The 16,783-nt window shown below is 38.9% G+C and overlaps 2 protein-coding genes across 4 annotated transcripts in view; one reads left to right on the top strand and one right to left on the bottom strand.

Annotated features, from left to right (window-relative positions):
* The window catches only part of Rim2 (replication in mitochondria 2), a 32,781-nt gene extending 21,544 nt beyond the window's left edge, over positions 1-11,237 (bottom strand). The window contains exons 1-3 of one of the 2 annotated variants that reach the window (XM_022065642.2): positions 10,986-11,237; positions 10,368-10,643; positions 3,153-3,331 (exon numbers count right to left, since the gene is read on the bottom strand). In XM_022065642.2, the coding sequence (XP_021921334.1) occupies positions 3,153-3,331; positions 10,368-10,643; positions 10,986-11,026 (496 nt within the window). In that variant the 5' untranslated portion in view covers positions 11,027-11,237. The remainder of the gene's footprint in view (positions 1-3,152; positions 3,332-10,367; positions 10,644-10,985) is intronic. The other variant, XM_022065632.2, reaches the window with a different exon arrangement.
* A 796-nt stretch (positions 11,238-12,033) lies between these two features.
* Positions 12,034-15,899, top strand: LOC110830551 (2-phosphoxylose phosphatase 1). 2 transcript variants are annotated; one of them, XM_022065619.2, is made up of 3 exons: positions 12,034-12,543; positions 12,930-13,094; positions 13,279-15,899. In XM_022065619.2, the coding sequence occupies exons 1-3, from the start codon at positions 12,468-12,470 to the stop codon at positions 14,658-14,660; spliced, it is 1,623 nt and encodes a 540-aa protein (XP_021921311.1). In that variant the 5' UTR covers positions 12,034-12,467; the 3' UTR covers positions 14,661-15,899. The 2 variants fall into 2 exon arrangements, with proteins under 2 accessions (XP_021921311.1, XP_087214998.1); XM_087358872.1 differs by having other exon boundaries at positions 12,034-12,188.
* Positions 15,900-16,783: the final 884 nt, after the last annotated feature.

The following is a 16,783-nucleotide window of genomic DNA, read 5'->3' on the forward strand; positions in this document are numbered from 1 at the left end:
CTAGCAATGGTTCCAATCAACTGTCCTGCTCCTAATACCCTGGAGACATGTTTAAACCCCCCCCCCACAAATCATTGTCGTGGTGCCTACCGAGATCACGAAAACTTTCTGAGATAACGTTCAACCCCCTGAAGGCGAAGCTCGTCGAAGTATTTAAAAATTCTGCCCCTACCGCGAGGAAAGCACAAGGCTTAAGATTAATTACTAAATGCAGTTAAAGTAAACAATCACTGTTTACCCTAAGAATAATCGGAGACTAGTAAACACACTATGGACAAAATACAGAGTTGCGGCTTATGAAGGCAGTAGGCATAGTTAATACTGGGCTTTAGAGTGTTAAATAAATGTAAGGTAAAGTAAAGTTTGTCCCACTATACGCCATGTAGGCGTTTTGGGGTGAGTGCAGGTATAGCTCCTCTCTTCCTTGACCCCGGCACTAGATGGGGGTGAGTGGTCAGCATCACGCCCCGGCCGGCTTTACCCCCGGGAAAGGACCCCGGTACCCATTGGACAGGAGGCTGGGTGGGCCCCAGAGCCGGTCTGGACGCAGAGGCTAGAGGAAAAAAATCCTCTGCCTCGTCGGGGATCGAACCCCGGTCGTCCAGCCCGTAGCTAGTCACTATACTGACTGAGCTATCCCGGCTCATGTTAAATAAATGTACGAAGTAAAATTATAATATTGTGGCTGAGTAATTAAGATCCTTTGTACCCAGGAGAGCTCGAATTCGTACCTCAGCAGGCTATCCCGAAGAAAGTTTGTTTACTTCAGTCGCACAAAGTAACTGATGGAAAACTCCATTAAAACATACCAGTGTAATTTCCTTCAACAGCATTAACATATAATCATTGTTTACAATACAATCTGCGCAGCTGAGACAGCATTCTCACACAAAACAAGAGAAACACGCAACTTAATTGCAGTAGGCTTACGTTACGTAACGACTCATTCAACATGAGTTCGAGTGGTGACTGATTGGATGTGTCATTACGCATAGATTATAAAACTGTTACAAATCCCAAGGCTTCAGATAATCAAACGGAGCAAGACTTATCGAAAACAACTTCAATGTTCAAATTGGTGAATGAATAATGTTTTACTAATTCATTTCACATACACAGGCGTAAACGACAATGGGCAGTTTAACAACAACACGAACTCCGAGACACAAAGGCATGCAAGGGAACACTCATTAAATCATATTAGACACTAAATATTAAACAGACTACTTCGCCCTCCTTGGCACAGGTATTCTAAATGAAATTAGATGAACAGCACAAATTACAAAGCTTCTTATTACGACTATCTTCCTCGTTCTTACGTTCTTACGTTCAAATGTTCTACGCAGAACTTCGTTCTCTCAAAAATTCTTATGTACAAACCACCAAGCTTCATATATATTTCACAGGGGAACTTATATTTGAAAATTTTAGATGAAACGCGGAAAGATAAACGTTGTTCAACTAATAATTTGTTAGGGGCTATAAAGTATTTATTTATATTATTTATTTAGTGTTCTGTCTGACGACAGGTCCATATGAACAGGATCCTTCCATCCTTTTCTCGGACTGGGACCTGTTCATATATGTTCTTCGCAGTTGATCCAGAAGTGGTTTGCCATTGCCTTCTTCTGTGTGTGAATGGATGCCACGGAGAAACCGGGGAAGAAGCCCCCGGAGGAAAACTCCGTGTTGCCTAGACCACGGCCTTGCCCAACACAAGTTATAAATTCGTGCACCGCCAGTAATCGAACCCGAGACCCCAGGATTACAAGGCCAGCGTTCTAACCGCTAGACCACCGTGGCTTCTATAAAGTATACGACTGCAAAATAACTCTGGGTCCGGTAGACTTATAACCAACCCAGTTCTTCCTTGAATACTATTGGAAGTGAAATTATCACGTTTAGGCTATAGAAATAGCGCGTGTGCCTGCACTGTTAGTATTTTATAGTTCCATTGTTTCAGTCAGTGTATGAAAATGCAATTCGTATGAAGGAGTAAAGGTATACCATAAGTGGCAACCATCTCCATACTCACCGACGTCGAGGTGAGTGGTGAGCTGTCGCTTAGCCCCAGCAGAAAAATCCTCCAATACCCACTGGCAGAGACGAGAAAAAGAAACCAGACCCTTTCCTCCCAATTTACAAAGGCGAAATTTTGACGAAAACTACCAAAATGCCTTCAAGAACAAACAGTATCCATTCACATTTAAAAAAATGCCCAAAATAACAAATGACGAACTCTTAAACATACATCCATCATAAAACCTGCTGTAATATGTATATAATGTCTATTCTGACGCTAAGAGAAGATTTAGTACATGAACACATTGACTTTTATGTGAAAAAAAATATGTTGAGGTAATTCAAATGACGCAATTATAATTTCATTTAAATTCGGCGACAAACCCCACCCACATGTTAGATGACACGAAAACTGCAAAAATGTAACTACATTCATGCTTCACACAATATTTATTACAACGGCCTTACATCAGAACACAAAACATCTAAGTTAACAACGGAACGGCACAGAACAGAACACACAGACTACACGAAGCCACAAAAGCACATGTTATAATTTATCGTAATCTGAATGATAATGCAGTGGTTCGTAGTAGAATGTCTTCTTTCGGAAAAGGGAACCGCATTGTGGCGAGCTGGTATGTCTACATATCGGAGACAGTGCACTCACTCACTGCCCTCATTGCTAAGCCCCCAAGACACCGTTCTCCACTTAAGCGCCAAGTCCAAAGGTGTGGCAGTCTCCATCTTAAAGCGAAGTCCTGAGACAGTCACTGCAATCTTTATGGCTGGACCGAAATCACACGACATTGCAGTCTCCATCTGCAGTGAGAAGTCTTGAAGATAAAGAAATCTCCAGTTTTACACGGATTTCCGCAGATACTGATCACATCCAGGACGAAGTCCAGAAATGTTGCGGTGTCTACAGCGAAGTTCAGGGGCATTCTAGTGCCCGGCTACAGGGCAGTCACCCTGAAGATGCGATCGTACATATCTCCATAACGCCGGCACACCACTTCGCCACAACACGACGTCATCACAAGGACAGAAGCAATGTTAAAACAAAAGCCCTTAAGCACTACTCACTCCCTCCCTCCAAACCCCACTGCGTAGGGAAGAAATGTACTGACCTGCACATGACGCCGAGCAGACATGGACGATGGCGGTGTCGGGGCTGAGAACAGAGTTGAAAAAGCTCTTGGTCTGCGAATAAGCACAGAAGTAGATAGCTCGGGATGGGGCTACTCCCACCAGGTTGGGGCCTAGTCCCTTGAACAGGGCTCTGGGGCCCTCATTCTCCACAATGTGCCTACAGGTAAAGAGTTGAGTGTTCTTTTAATTCTGCAGTCTAAAAACGCTTCATCTGTTAAGTGAAGTTTCGAGTGGGAAAATTATTTCACTGCCAACAGCTTAGCAAGCAGATGTGCTACTTACAGAATAAAGTACTGGCATAGAATGATGATGAAACATGTAAACAGCCTCAACCTTCACCACTGGCACCTGGAAAAAATATTCGCGGACACACAGCAGAAGCAATGCCAATAAAAGACAATCGGAATTAAAACAATTTTAAACCAGATCAAAGGATGAGACTGGTTGTGAAATAGATCTAACGCCTATCCATTTTGTGTCGGCAACAAACACGTGGAGCGGTCAAAAAGGAATATTTATATCAAAGAAACTCACGGCAAATCTTCAATACTGATAACAGAACGTCAGTGCATGACTTTATGTTTTCTTCATAATTCCTGGGGAAAGCGAGGACGAGTTCTATCCCTTGTTCGCAGACGTTTATGTCTTCTTCAAATATCGATTCGTTGCTGTTTAAGAAGGCGCCTGTTTCTATAAGAATATCTGGTTCCAATAAATAATAATTCGATACCTGCCGATGCTAAATTCTGTAAAAATTGTCAACAGACTTCTTCCCCAAAGACACATGCCTCTGGAGGAGAAAGATCTGGTTTAGACACATACACCACTTTCCTTTCCTCATTTCTTTTCAGCGACACAAACTGCAAATAGTCGCGTCACCAGGGCTACTCAAGACTAAAACAACTCGCTAAAACTTACACTGAAAAAGTCTACCCACATCAACAGCTACAATGAAAATGAAAATGAAAAAAAAATCTTAGCATGCAGAATGACCAGAGTTTAAGTCTTCCTCAAATTACAAACTGGATCCAACCACGTCACATTACTCTGGGAGTATTTACGGCCAGCGGGCAGCCTACCTTTCTCTGCTGGGGCCATAATCTGACCACCAAACACCCCAAGGCCCACAACCTTTATATTTTTCAGCACCTAACAACAAATCTTATCAACGCTTCGAGACCTTTTATTGGTAACTGGCCTTGGGAGTCGAGCCAACTTACATCACACAAGGCATGCTTCCTCACTTCGTATGCCACATAAAAGTCTTCTTAATACGAGAGATGTATACACGGACAAGATCAAATGATCACGGATTGGCTCAGAGCCGGCAGACAGCCTAAAACTACGGGCTCACTTCATCTTCAGTTGCGATCATAAACTGGCAAGCCAACTACCATCGCGGTAGAACCTTTCGATGTTTCAGAACTGAAAAACAAATTAAGTTCTTTATGATCCTGCGCATTTAAGATATATTTTAATATTATCCTGCAGTGCACAATTATGTTTTAAAGAAAACATACAGAGCACTACAACCTGCCATATATAATAGGCCTACTATTTAACGTAAATGTAGGCTACCTTAGAATTACACTACAACAACCGCAATTGGTCTAAGCATTCTTTTCAGCGAACCTCTTTACATATTTCGCAAACTCCAAAACGTTTCCGAGCCAAAGTTTTGGAACCACTGCTAACGCGTAAGTGGCCAAACTATGGTCTGAGACATCGTCTATAATGAAGTGAAATTTGTGTCCGATACTAAACGTGCAGGACTTCCAATCAAGCTGAATCTCACACAAATCTGAAATACCTGTTTAACATTTTTCACGTGTTAAATTTTTTTATAAATTATCGAACAATTACAACTTAACGGATACACAGTAAAAGTAATATGTCAGTTTCCCACTAAGCCTTTATCAGTATTATATCTAATAATTTACACAGTAAGTGTAAAAATGTAAATGGATAAGCCCACGAGGATTTACGTTGCAATTTCTTGCATTACATCTTACTGAATATAGACCTAATAAATTATTCCATTACCAACCAACTTCCTCTTTGTACTATCTGCTCTCATGAACACAGCTTCACTTAAATTAGTTGCATCCGCCATCGGCAATCTGCGCTTGAAGTTAAAATCATATGTAGATTACATCTGTGTACCTACTTCATGAATATTTCCATGTTGATAATAACAATAACTATGGAAACAATTAATTTCGTCCTTGTGCAATTACTTCCGAAAGTTATTTCATCTCAGCGGACAGGCGTCTCATGATAGAAACCTCAGAGCAAAGTATTAACTGCGAAGAGAGGATGATTACTGGTGCGAGCGAGATCCAAAACTACTCTGAGTAATGGCAGGAGAGTAAATACTGCACGTCTCCCCACAAGAAGACGTTTGTCTTGAAATCACTAAACCAAAACGGTTGTCGTAACAGAACGATAAATCGACGTACCAGTTATGTAAGATCAGCACCCAAACAAAACAAAGGAATGGAAGGCTTCTCGACAAAATCAATTACAAGCAGCAAGGTCAGATAAACAAATGAACAAGCCGCTGCGTAAAAGAGTCCGTGAACCCCGGGGAAGGCCGCGTTGACTGCTACAACGGAAAATCACAGCTTTAAGCCAGTCGGCCGAGAAACGCTAACATAAATTAAATAATAATTTGATGTTCGTGTCTCTTTGAAATGATCCGTTTATGAGACGCAATTTAATGCTCGTGGGAATTCCCTATAATAAAAGCCACACATCCCGATAAGCAGTGCAGTTCAGAGGTGCAAAGGCCACAGAGAAATCGTTCCAGGGGTTCTCACGTCCACATCCGCCCTTTTAATCCACTCACGGGCCTCGAGGCTACAAACGACGATTTATTGAAACTTCAAACTAGTTGACAAACGGAAGACGACTGCATTCTGGGGTGTTTGAAGAAGCTTACTGATGTTTCACATGTGCTTGCTGCCTCCATCATCAGGGCAATGAATGAAACCGGAGCTAGATCCTCGTAGGTCTGTATGAGCCTGGTTCTACGAAATGGGTTTTGAGCAGGATAAGAACTACGCACCGTTAAAGAGCGGAAACGTACATGGGTCCTCGGACTTTGGATGGATTCTTTGCAAAGGCCCTAAGTACAGCGGCAATGAACTTTCGGGTATCAAAAACGATTGAGAACGTCTTGATAAGACTATCTATGAGGCTCACTTTTCAAGAGAGCTTCTGGTCCAGGCAGTTACATCGGTCTCAAGAACGGCCACGCATCGCAACTTAACAAAAAAAAAGTTGCTTTAGTCCTATTTATAAACTCTGCAGCTTCTGAAATCGTATCGAGTGTTGCGACACTTATGGGCTATACTGTAAGTACACCGCATTCCGGCTGATAACGAACTGCTTTAATAGCTGCTAAAATATATAATTAAATTTAGCGATACAAATTTAGCATCGGCTAAATTTCTGAAATTGCCCCGTATGAGGGGCAAGATTTACAGAACGAATTTCGTCCGACATATTTCCACCTCGCCTTCACGATGTTCAACCCGTTAGCATAAACGAGGCTCTGCTGGGAGAAAAATTGTGATAGAGAAGAAATGAATAGGTTTCATTACTCGTAAGACCAGCTAAGAATTTTAATGAATTGTCCGTTGTGGGTTTCTTGGTTGTGACGTCGTTGGGAGGTTACCAGCGTTCCGGAGGAACGCATCGTATCCATCTACAGTTTTATCCTCAACCCAGCAAACAATTTCGCCTACTTATACAGTACATACACATCACAGCAAAAAACGTGGACACGCGAAGGTGTCATTCTGGTATTGGGAAAGGCGGACGAAACACCGCACTTGTACAGTTCGCTAGTGTATGAAATATGCATCACGACAGCCACGTCTATTCTAGGATACACAAAAAATACGGCCTGCGGCTATTAGTTGAATGAGAGTGAAAATCAACCCTAGGCAGTCTTCTATACTCCGAACTATTTGTTCTCTTTACCATGTGTTAATACACTTTTGTTGAAATAATGTAATTCGGGTCACAGTGTCATCTTATCTTATATATCTTGGTTAATTTTCTGTTTGAGAACTGTTCATATGAGGGATGGAATAAAAGTTGCCATCTTCTCTCTAGGTCATTCCTTCATCCTCCATTACAACCACACATTGTTTGTTTGAAGAATTCTTTTCTTTTAATTTAATTTACTGTTGTCGGCATAATATTGATGTTTGGAAAGGTTTTAGGGATTGCTTCAGTAAGATACTTTGTTGTTATGGTTGTAGTGTCATTGCTCATTCTTTCTATAACTGTTACGAAGTACATATTGAAATGATACGCTTAAGAGTTTACAATTCTTTACTGCAAGTACAAAATATAGTTATAACTTTCATGTGCCAAACACTAACCTCAGAAAAAAGGATTAGAATTGAGCTATTCAATAATCTTCCTACATCCAAAAGTCTGAATCGCAACATAATGAAGTTTAAGCCAGCACTAATAATATCTCCTATCTCACTCCTTCTACTCCAAAGAGGAACTAACCTCAACCAAAACTTCTCACCTATTATAAATACACGTAAGAAATAATAGTGATGCTTCCTTGTGCAATTACTTTTGCTATAATACTGTAGTTTACTGTAAATCAGTCACAAATATGTAATTTATATTTGTAACAGAAACAAGTACAGGTAACCCTCGATTTACGCCGGGGATGCGTTCCTGGACGAATCGGCGTAAATTGAAACTCTTTTATAATGTAAATCAGTGGGAAGTCAATGACATGCGTTCCCTGCACCCAAACATTGACGAGTGATATAATGGAATTACACTTAAAGTTCTGAAATAACGTAAATAAAATAAAGGGAATTTAAAAAATATATATTTTAAACACTTACAATCGGCGATGGCGTGATGAAGCGGCGTTAGTTCTCTGACGAAGTCCCTGGTTGAGGATCGTCATGTTTTTAAAAGAAATTTAAAAATTTCACGAAAAGGCCTCAATTGCATAAGAGCAAAACCGATTCATCGATCTCATTTGAGCAAATTCGCGTTAACGAAACATACGTAACTGCAGAGATGACTGTATTTAGATTTTTTATTCAAAATCAGCGATGTAAGAATTACGATTTAGTATAAGAATCAGTTCGAGATACATTGTAAAACGTTATAAATAATAGTATTTTTTTTAACTTTTTGACTTGCTAGTTTCAAAATCGGCGCAATTCGAGAGCTACCTGTATTTAATTTGTGCTACGTTCTATATCTTAGGCCAATGAACCTACTGAATATAAATAAATTCTATTCTCACACATCTCATAACAACAGTTACTAAAAACATAAAAATTAAAAGGTAAAGCCAACCTGTTGGGCACCATGTAGGTGCTCCTACTCATTCTCAACCTTGGCACTAGAAAGGGGTGAGTAATCAGCACCATGCCTCAGTGCCTTACAGCTAGGAAAAGAACCCTCCACACCCATTGGATGGGAGGCTGGGTGGATGCAGAGGGGGAAAAAGGGAAAATCAATCCTCTGCCCCTGTTGGGGTTCAAACCTGATTATCTGGCTTGTACTGACTGATTTACCTGCTCATCATAAGTAGGCTACCTATATAGGTGAACCATTTTCTCCAGGTGTACTATTTACAACAAGGGCAGGTTACGCCAAAGAATGGTGAATGCAATGCCATTCCACTGTTCTGACAGCAAAATCTTCATCAGGAACTGCCTAATTTCAGAAGAATGAGTTGTGGTGGTATAACCATCACATCTGGTGCCGAGAAAATGGTAACGACATGCTTAGGATAGTTTAGTAAGCTTTGTTAAGAATGTACTAGTCAAACGTAACCATGGCAGTTGCTTCTTATATAAACTAATTCCTGAATCAGTAGTATTCTGGAAATATTTAATAACCTTTAGGCTTTTATTCAAATATTCACTGCCCCTTTTTAATTTTAACAAATTTGTCATCATATCTATAAACCATGACACATTAGTACAACAAACAAGCAAGCAAACACACAGACATACGCTCGGAACATACGAATATGGCCAATATATATTTTCTTTCATGAAAGTATGATTCACTAAAGAAACATATAGTACGACTATTTTAAGATCATTCTATAACTGCTTTTAGAAACTGTTATGTTTCAGCATCTTAATCAACTGAATTAAAACCTGTCTTTAAATATCTTTCATGTTAAGATTTTCACACATGAATCTTGCAAGCACAGTATATTTAGAAAACACTTCTCTTCAAATATATAATTTAGGGACAATTTGAATCATGCTCTCTAAAACTCTTCCACAGGAGTTGCGTATTCTGGTCACTCACTGCATTGAAGCTAGTGTGACTCAGCTAGGTTCTAAAACAATATTTTCACAAACAATTAAATATTTTTTTACAACTAATCCACATTACTGTGATGTGGCATAACATAAACATGTCACCACGAACATTCTTACAACAAACTACATTAAAACTATGTGGGATGTTCACGGGGCAGTGCACAGTATGATATATGCATTTATAAATCGTGGATCGGTATGTAATGATATGCTCCTTCATCAATTACAATTAAAACAATGAAAGATGCTGTTGAATATCAGCCAATAAATTTGCAGTTGCACAAATTAACAATCTATAATTCTTGTGATTCTGACAGCAGCAGGTCTAATTATTTTATTCAATAGTTGGCTGATTTTATAATTAGCAATTACTGGCACGTAGATCAGTATCCACATTTTAGTTCTGAACAGTTACTTGGAAAATCTTTCTGTTGTCCTAAAATAAATCAAATCTGGGAATCTATGGATTATTTTTCAACTATCACACAAGCAAAAATAATTCTGTCTGAAGAATATTACGCTGAAGCAAATCAAGAAATAAAATATCCTTAGTTCCTTTTATTCTGAAAATTAATTTATATTACCGACAACTTTAAGAGCCTCACAAATACTGAGCTATTAGATAGAATTCTATCTCTATGAAAAATCAGACATGTGCCAAGAATCCTTGCAACCCTGTGTCATATTACCAGTCACAATTACCTTTAGAAGCAGTAATCTCAATCAAGCACAAGGATTTAATAGAAAATATCCAATAATTATTCTTTATTGTTTAATCTGTCATTTCTAGGTTTTAGATTACATAAATGAAAACACTTTTCAGAACTATAACTATTAACTGTGTTCTGTTAGCCCTACCTGAGACACTGAAGAAGTCCCATGGTTTTAGCCCCGGAAACCCCACAGTGTGAAATGGCCAAAATTTGAGTAGAGTTTCTAGCTGCAAAAGTTGTTAGTCTCCTTCGTTGGTGAGGAAGAATAGTTTTACATGTCACATGACTGCTGTTGCCCCCAGGTGCTGCAATCTTCGGTAAGCAAACTTTTTGAACATGAAATCCACAAGACGAAGACTGGAGGCGTGTCTTCACTACTTCCAGAGGGCATGTCACTATTGCACCAACAGTACCAGCCACCCTGAACAAGAAGAGAATTCTTTCATTGTCAAGAAAAAAGTACATGGGACCACAATGACACGATTAAAAAACACAAAACGAGGCATTATCCTTTTTATTTAGTTCCTGTTTGTGTTCAATGCACTATGAAGGCGCTCCGAAGGTTAATCACGGTCCTTATACCTAACAACTCGCCTTTGAATGGTGTCTACAACCGCAAATCACTAATAATTTATCGACAAATTAGTCTAGCAACTGGTCTACTTTAAAACAGTTAAAAATGTATAATCTAAATACCTCTTTACGCCGAAACGAAAAAAGATTAATTACACGCACATATCCCATAATTACTTTATTTTCTTACCCGCCAGCGACGAGATGAATAACTGTATCTCTCTGAGACATTGAACACGTTTATTTCTACATCAACAGAAAAGAATGTGATTTAATACTACACAACAGCTTCCACCACTTTACAACTCAAACACAATCTCTGTACTAACACAACACACACCACAGCCTAACCAAGATGCGACACCACAATGTAAGAGCGTGCAAAGTGGCGCAGTGAATAGTGTGCTGCGCCCTGTGATCGATTCACACTTAAACACAACGGCGAAGTCGGTAAGGTTAACTACACTTCCACCATCAAAATTTCTCCTCTTCCCCAACTAACATCACTCATTTACAATAAATAATTTGGAACCCTGATATCGTAAGTAATCTATGACTCTGAGCGACTTGGTCCAACTTTTAGGGTAGAAATGAGAATGTGCATAATTTTCACATAACCTCTATCCATCAGTTGCAGGTAATCCAGCATCATGAGAGTTTAAAACGGAATTATTATGGCTCAAAACCGCCACGGTGGTCTAGTGGTCAGAACACTAGCCTTGTAATCCTGGGGTCCCGGGTTCAATTCCCGGCGGTGCTCAGATTTATAACTTGTGTTGGGCAAGGCCGTGGTCTAGGCAACACGGAGTTTTCCTCCGTGGCATCCCAACAATTACTCCATTCACACACAGAAGAAGGCAATGGCAAACCACTTCTGGATCATCTGCCAAGAACGTATATGAACAGGTCCCAGTCCGAGAAAAGGATGGAAGGATCCTGTTCATATGGACCTGTCGTCAGACAGAACACTAAATAATAATAAAATAATCTCATGGTTTGTCAACCAATAACGACTTCTCACATTTCTTGGGTACTATAATAGAATAAACGAAGTTCTTCTTGTAGTAGTTCTTGTCAATCTTGCCAAGATGTCTCCACGTATGCTTTAAACTTTCCCTACACAAAATACAACAGCATGCGTTACGCACACAATACCGGGTCCTCTCATAACAAATTGATCTACAGCACCATGCACACGCTCGGTTCACGTGCACAGCCGAAGTTCATTGGCTACGCCCAACCGACATACAAGTTCATTGGTTGAAATTCTCCTCCCTGTCCATGTGACTTTGTTTACAACGATTGTCAATTGCTATGACTGCATATCTGACATCTAGTGGTAAAATTTAAAGCTGTGAATTGGTTTTACATGGCAGAAAGCGTTTGTATGTAGGTAATGTTAACGTCACATTTCTGTAAATCCTTGACATGCAGTACAGAAATTAGTACACAACCGGAAAATGTATGTTTGAAACCTATCTTTTTCGTTAGCATCTATTCATGCTACGAATATTGAGGTAGTTTGCTTCTTACCCGGGGTAATTTATGAAGTTTGAATGCACAGCACAAATTCAATCTATTGAATAACGATAAACTGTAGTCATATCTGTAATAATGTGAACACTTCCACGATCATAATTTATTCTACATATTACAATAGTACGTTTAAACCATGAAGCTTTCTTCGCAGCATCGAGCGTTATATTGCTATTTGATCCTGAGTGTGTGGATATTTCTCTTAGTTGCCGGTATGTAGTATTTCATATGTATGGCATTCCACAATCGTACTTTTAAACAAATAAAAGGCATTTTACTTTTTGCATGAAGAAATAACTTCAGAAAATTTACAATTTTAAAATATATAATACACAAATTCAAAGAGGGCTGACAATCGCATAATTACACAGCAGGCATTTTATATGCTGTCTGGTCTACCAGATACATTAGGCATTAGCTTATTTGCTCTTTATATATTATATGCCAGATTAGTAACACTTGCCACTAACTTTTAACAACAGTAAATGAACTAAAGATAAGGTGTTGCTGTCATCTTTTCAATGGAACAATGCAGTCACAAATGACACCTGTGCAAAAAGTAGTAACAATTAACATTAATTACGTTTTACTGCTGCAGGAATGTATAAATACATAGGAAATGAAGACAGTATATCTGCCTTGAAGCATACAAACAATGATATTCCCATACGAAGCTTTTCAAAAAATTTTAAGCCTGATATTAAGACAAGACGAATATTCAAGTTGTGCAACCCTCCAGAGGAAATTATCATTGGACATGAAGGTAAATATGATAGCAGCAAGTATCATAGTAGTAAATGTAAATTAGAAAGTGTTAAAATACTTGCTAAGAACTAAGACACATCACATTTACAATAAGAAACATGTGCAGCATATGTATAACCAATGCTGCTTAAGAATTTTCAAAATATTTGTTTATATTCTTATTTGGTTTCCTTTTCTTCAAGGTCTGGTTCATGGGAATTACATTCTGCAAGGAATATTGGTTTTCCTTCGACATGGTGACCGGGGACCATTAGCCCATGTTAGAAATATCTCTAATGTCAACTGTGCAGGAGATCTTTTTCGATCTGGTGGCATTGATTCTGATAAAAATTTTCGTTCATATGAATATTTTCTTCAAAACCTGTCAGAACCAGGTAGATTTTCAAGCTTTCTCTCCCAGTTTTTGGGTCCTTTTCATGGTTTTCCTTTGGTTCCACCAAGTTCAGGGGAATGCCAGCTGGGGCAACTGACACCTGTTGGAGTTTCTCAACATCTTAAAACAGGTCAGATTTTGAGAGGTGTTTATGGGGATAAGTTAGGTGTTGGAAATGGCTCCCTCTCAGCTGATGATATAGCTGTCTATAGTACACGGTACAGACGAACATTCCAGAGTGCTTTGTCATTTCTTTATGCCTTTCTTTCTTCTGAGGATTTTCAGAAGGTAACTCTCAAGGAAAGCCAGAGTATAGCATTTTGTTTTAATGATTGTGCTTGTCCAGCAGCAGAGAAATTCAGGCACAGATTCTCTGCAGAGAGCTCAGACCATTTCCGATCCCACCCAGCTGTTGTGAAACTTGTCAGCACTGTTGCTGAAATTGTTTTTGAAATGCCAGATCCTACTCTTGCGTCCGACCCTATTGCACTGAGGGATGCTCTGTTGACTTATGTCTGCCATGGAGCCCAGTTACCTTGCATTGATGGATTATCAATAAACAAGGTACCACAAGAAGTTTGTGTCCGAATGGAGCAAGTCACTGGATTGTTTGCATATACTGAATGGGAGACTCGACAGTATGTGAAGAGCAGTAACCTAAAGCGATACTGTTTGCTCCGGGCATATGGTCTCATGCGTGACATAGTGTCTCATATGCTTCGTATTATCTCTGAACGGAAGCCCAAGCTTATTGTATATTCTGGTCATGACAGAACCCTTCAGTACCTTACTACTGCTCTTGGTGTTGTATCAGAGATGACAACAGTTCCTCATTATGCCTCTCGCCTTGTTCTTGAGGTGTATAAGAATACAGAGCAACATCTAATCTCCAAGCTACCCAAAGATGGCCCCATTGCAAGGGATTTCTTCTTCCGTCTTGTTTTCAATGGTAGAGATCTCACAAATCACATCCATTTTTGTAAAGGTGCAACCAGCATCTTGATGCATCAGATGCATAAGTACAACACAACTGAAACCCCTCATAATGCTACAAATTCACAGTCTTCATCAAAAAAACAGTCACCCATATACCTTTGCCCTGTTGAGTCCATTATTCGGTTTTTGCATGATGATTACTTTCTTAGCTTTAATGCATCCAATTTCAAAGATGCATGTGCAATTCACAATTAAAAAAATACATGGTGCATATTTGTGTAATTTACAATTTTTGTGATTTTCATGTCACTTCTTTTGATTATATGGTTAATATTTAACTGTATGTTTTGTTATACTAAACACTTTAAAAATAATTATTTTTTCAGTAATGTACATACATGTACTAAGCCAGGTTTCATAATAAGTAATTCTGTATGTTGTGCCCTTCCACTGATGTATTATATTCAGATTTTAAATGGAAGATGCAACTTTCTGATTATTCATAATTCCGATTTTCAAGTCCTATATTGTCTATCCAGTAATAAATGCACAAGTGGAAATAATTACAATACAGTTTGTCTAACTGGCAGGTGGCAGATATGACCTTTCATCTCTGTGACTTACTAGAACTATTTGATGTATATTTTGCTCATCATAAAACTGCAGTATAATTTACAGTATTGCTATTGACTGAGTATGTTTGGTCTATGCAGTGCAAAATCAGTATTATACCAAAATGAACAGTTGTAAAAAAATCCCTGCAATGTTCTATAATTATTTATTTTATTTACTTGATTTTGTGAATCACTGAAATATTTCCTCATATTGAGGTGTTCAAAGCTTGTTAGAGATGTTCTAGTGGCCATTGATTTTAACAGATTAAGTATAAAAAGTACAGCTGTTTCTAAACATGCTCCCATCCTCTGTCACTGTCATCTCATATGGACTTTCACTTTATAAAATGTCCTCCAAGCAGATTACTGTAACAGTCCTTTGAGGTGATACAAACAATTTAACTGCAGAGAATGGGGTTTCTATATTATACGTTGGTGCTTGAGTTCAGTTTGCTTACAGTTAGATAATGTGTTCAGCCTCAACTGTTCTTGACAATATTGTCACCATTCTGTCATCTTAAATACTGTGATAGTAATGAGCTTTTATGTCATCAGAAATATTTTAGTAATATCTGATGTAGCTGGCTTTTGAAAGGGCTACTAGTCTGCTTGGTGGATAGTTTTGAAACAAGTAACAATTGTCTCATTACTACCTCTTTCTAACATTACAGCATATGCAAAAACAAGGAAGTTAGATCAGAATGTGCTTATGTTTGTTCCATATTAATGTAAGACAAATACCTAAGCTGTATATTTGAAATTATGATAAAGCAGATTTGTGATGCAATACATGAGTTATATATGTCAAAACAGCCCATAAACTGTATCATGATTTATGAATTCTAGTCTGTTGTGAAATAAATGTGAGCTTTAAGGTTTATTTCATTTCCTTAATAGTGTCCCTTAACACTTCATTGGGCAGTGGCAACTATTGTTGATGAAGTTCTTATGGGGTATTAAATGAGAGAAACGAGAAAATGTAGTGAAGATTGATTTGGTGATAAGTTGCAGTTACTTTCCAGAGTGTCAGAGACTATGTCTGCCTCAGTCAATATGGGTTGATGTGATGAGTGATACAACTACCCATCGTATCTAATATACAGTTAACTCTTGAAGCCTGGTGTCTTTGTTGGAGAATATGCCAACAGGGAATAGAGGGTGGAGGCAAGCAATCATCATAGTCCAACCTGGGATGTTAGCTACTGTGATCTTTCCTTCCATTATCCTTGGTGGCCCTACTTTGTTAGATTAAGTTGGTAACCATAAATGTTGTAAACTGTGTCAGATGGACAGGCAGATAAATCACACGATTAAGGGAGTAAGTGAACCTATTCCAACTGGAGAAATTGGTAGTGGCTGGACATGGCATCCGGGCAGCACAATGTAACAACTTCAAGGATACCACAATACTGGCTACAATAATAGGCAACATGGATTGTTAATAGAAGTGGCCACTAAGATCTGGCTACATTCCAACAACTTCAGCAGACCTACAGCATTCAATTAGGTTTTCCGAATTTGCTTCATACTAAGTTTCCACAGAGAGGATTCCACTTACTATTGACAATGGAGTGACGATGAAGATGATGGCCAGCAGAGAACTACACCTTAATCTGAACTCCAAATCATGCCAGGTTCTTCTTGATATTAATGAGTTCCACTTCTTCCACGGTTAGTGGAAGGCACACAGAAAAATTTGCACAGGATCTGGCCAATCTTTAGCAAGTCATCTGAAGCCGTACGTTTAATTCAAATTTGTGCTAA

Source organism: Zootermopsis nevadensis, unplaced genomic scaffold (assembly GCF_977971745.1).
Source record: "Zootermopsis nevadensis isolate Lab colony 2312 unplaced genomic scaffold, Znev_1.0 Znev_ptg000030l, whole genome shotgun sequence".
Taxonomy (NCBI): Eukaryota; Metazoa; Arthropoda; class Insecta; order Blattodea; family Termopsidae; genus Zootermopsis; species Zootermopsis nevadensis.

Bases quoted from the DNA above. Each gene is read 5' to 3' on its own strand.
- LOC110830551 (XM_022065619.2), top strand. From the start codon at position 12,468: ATGAAGCTTTCTTCGCAGCATCGAGCGTTATATTGCTATTTGATCCTG. The intron at 12,544-12,929 runs GTATGTAGTATT...TTACTGCTGCAG, and splicing joins GATATTTCTCTTAGTTGCCG to GAATGTATAAATACATAGGA. The intron at 13,095-13,278 runs GTAAATATGATA...CTTTTCTTCAAG, and splicing joins AATTATCATTGGACATGAAG to GTCTGGTTCATGGGAATTAC.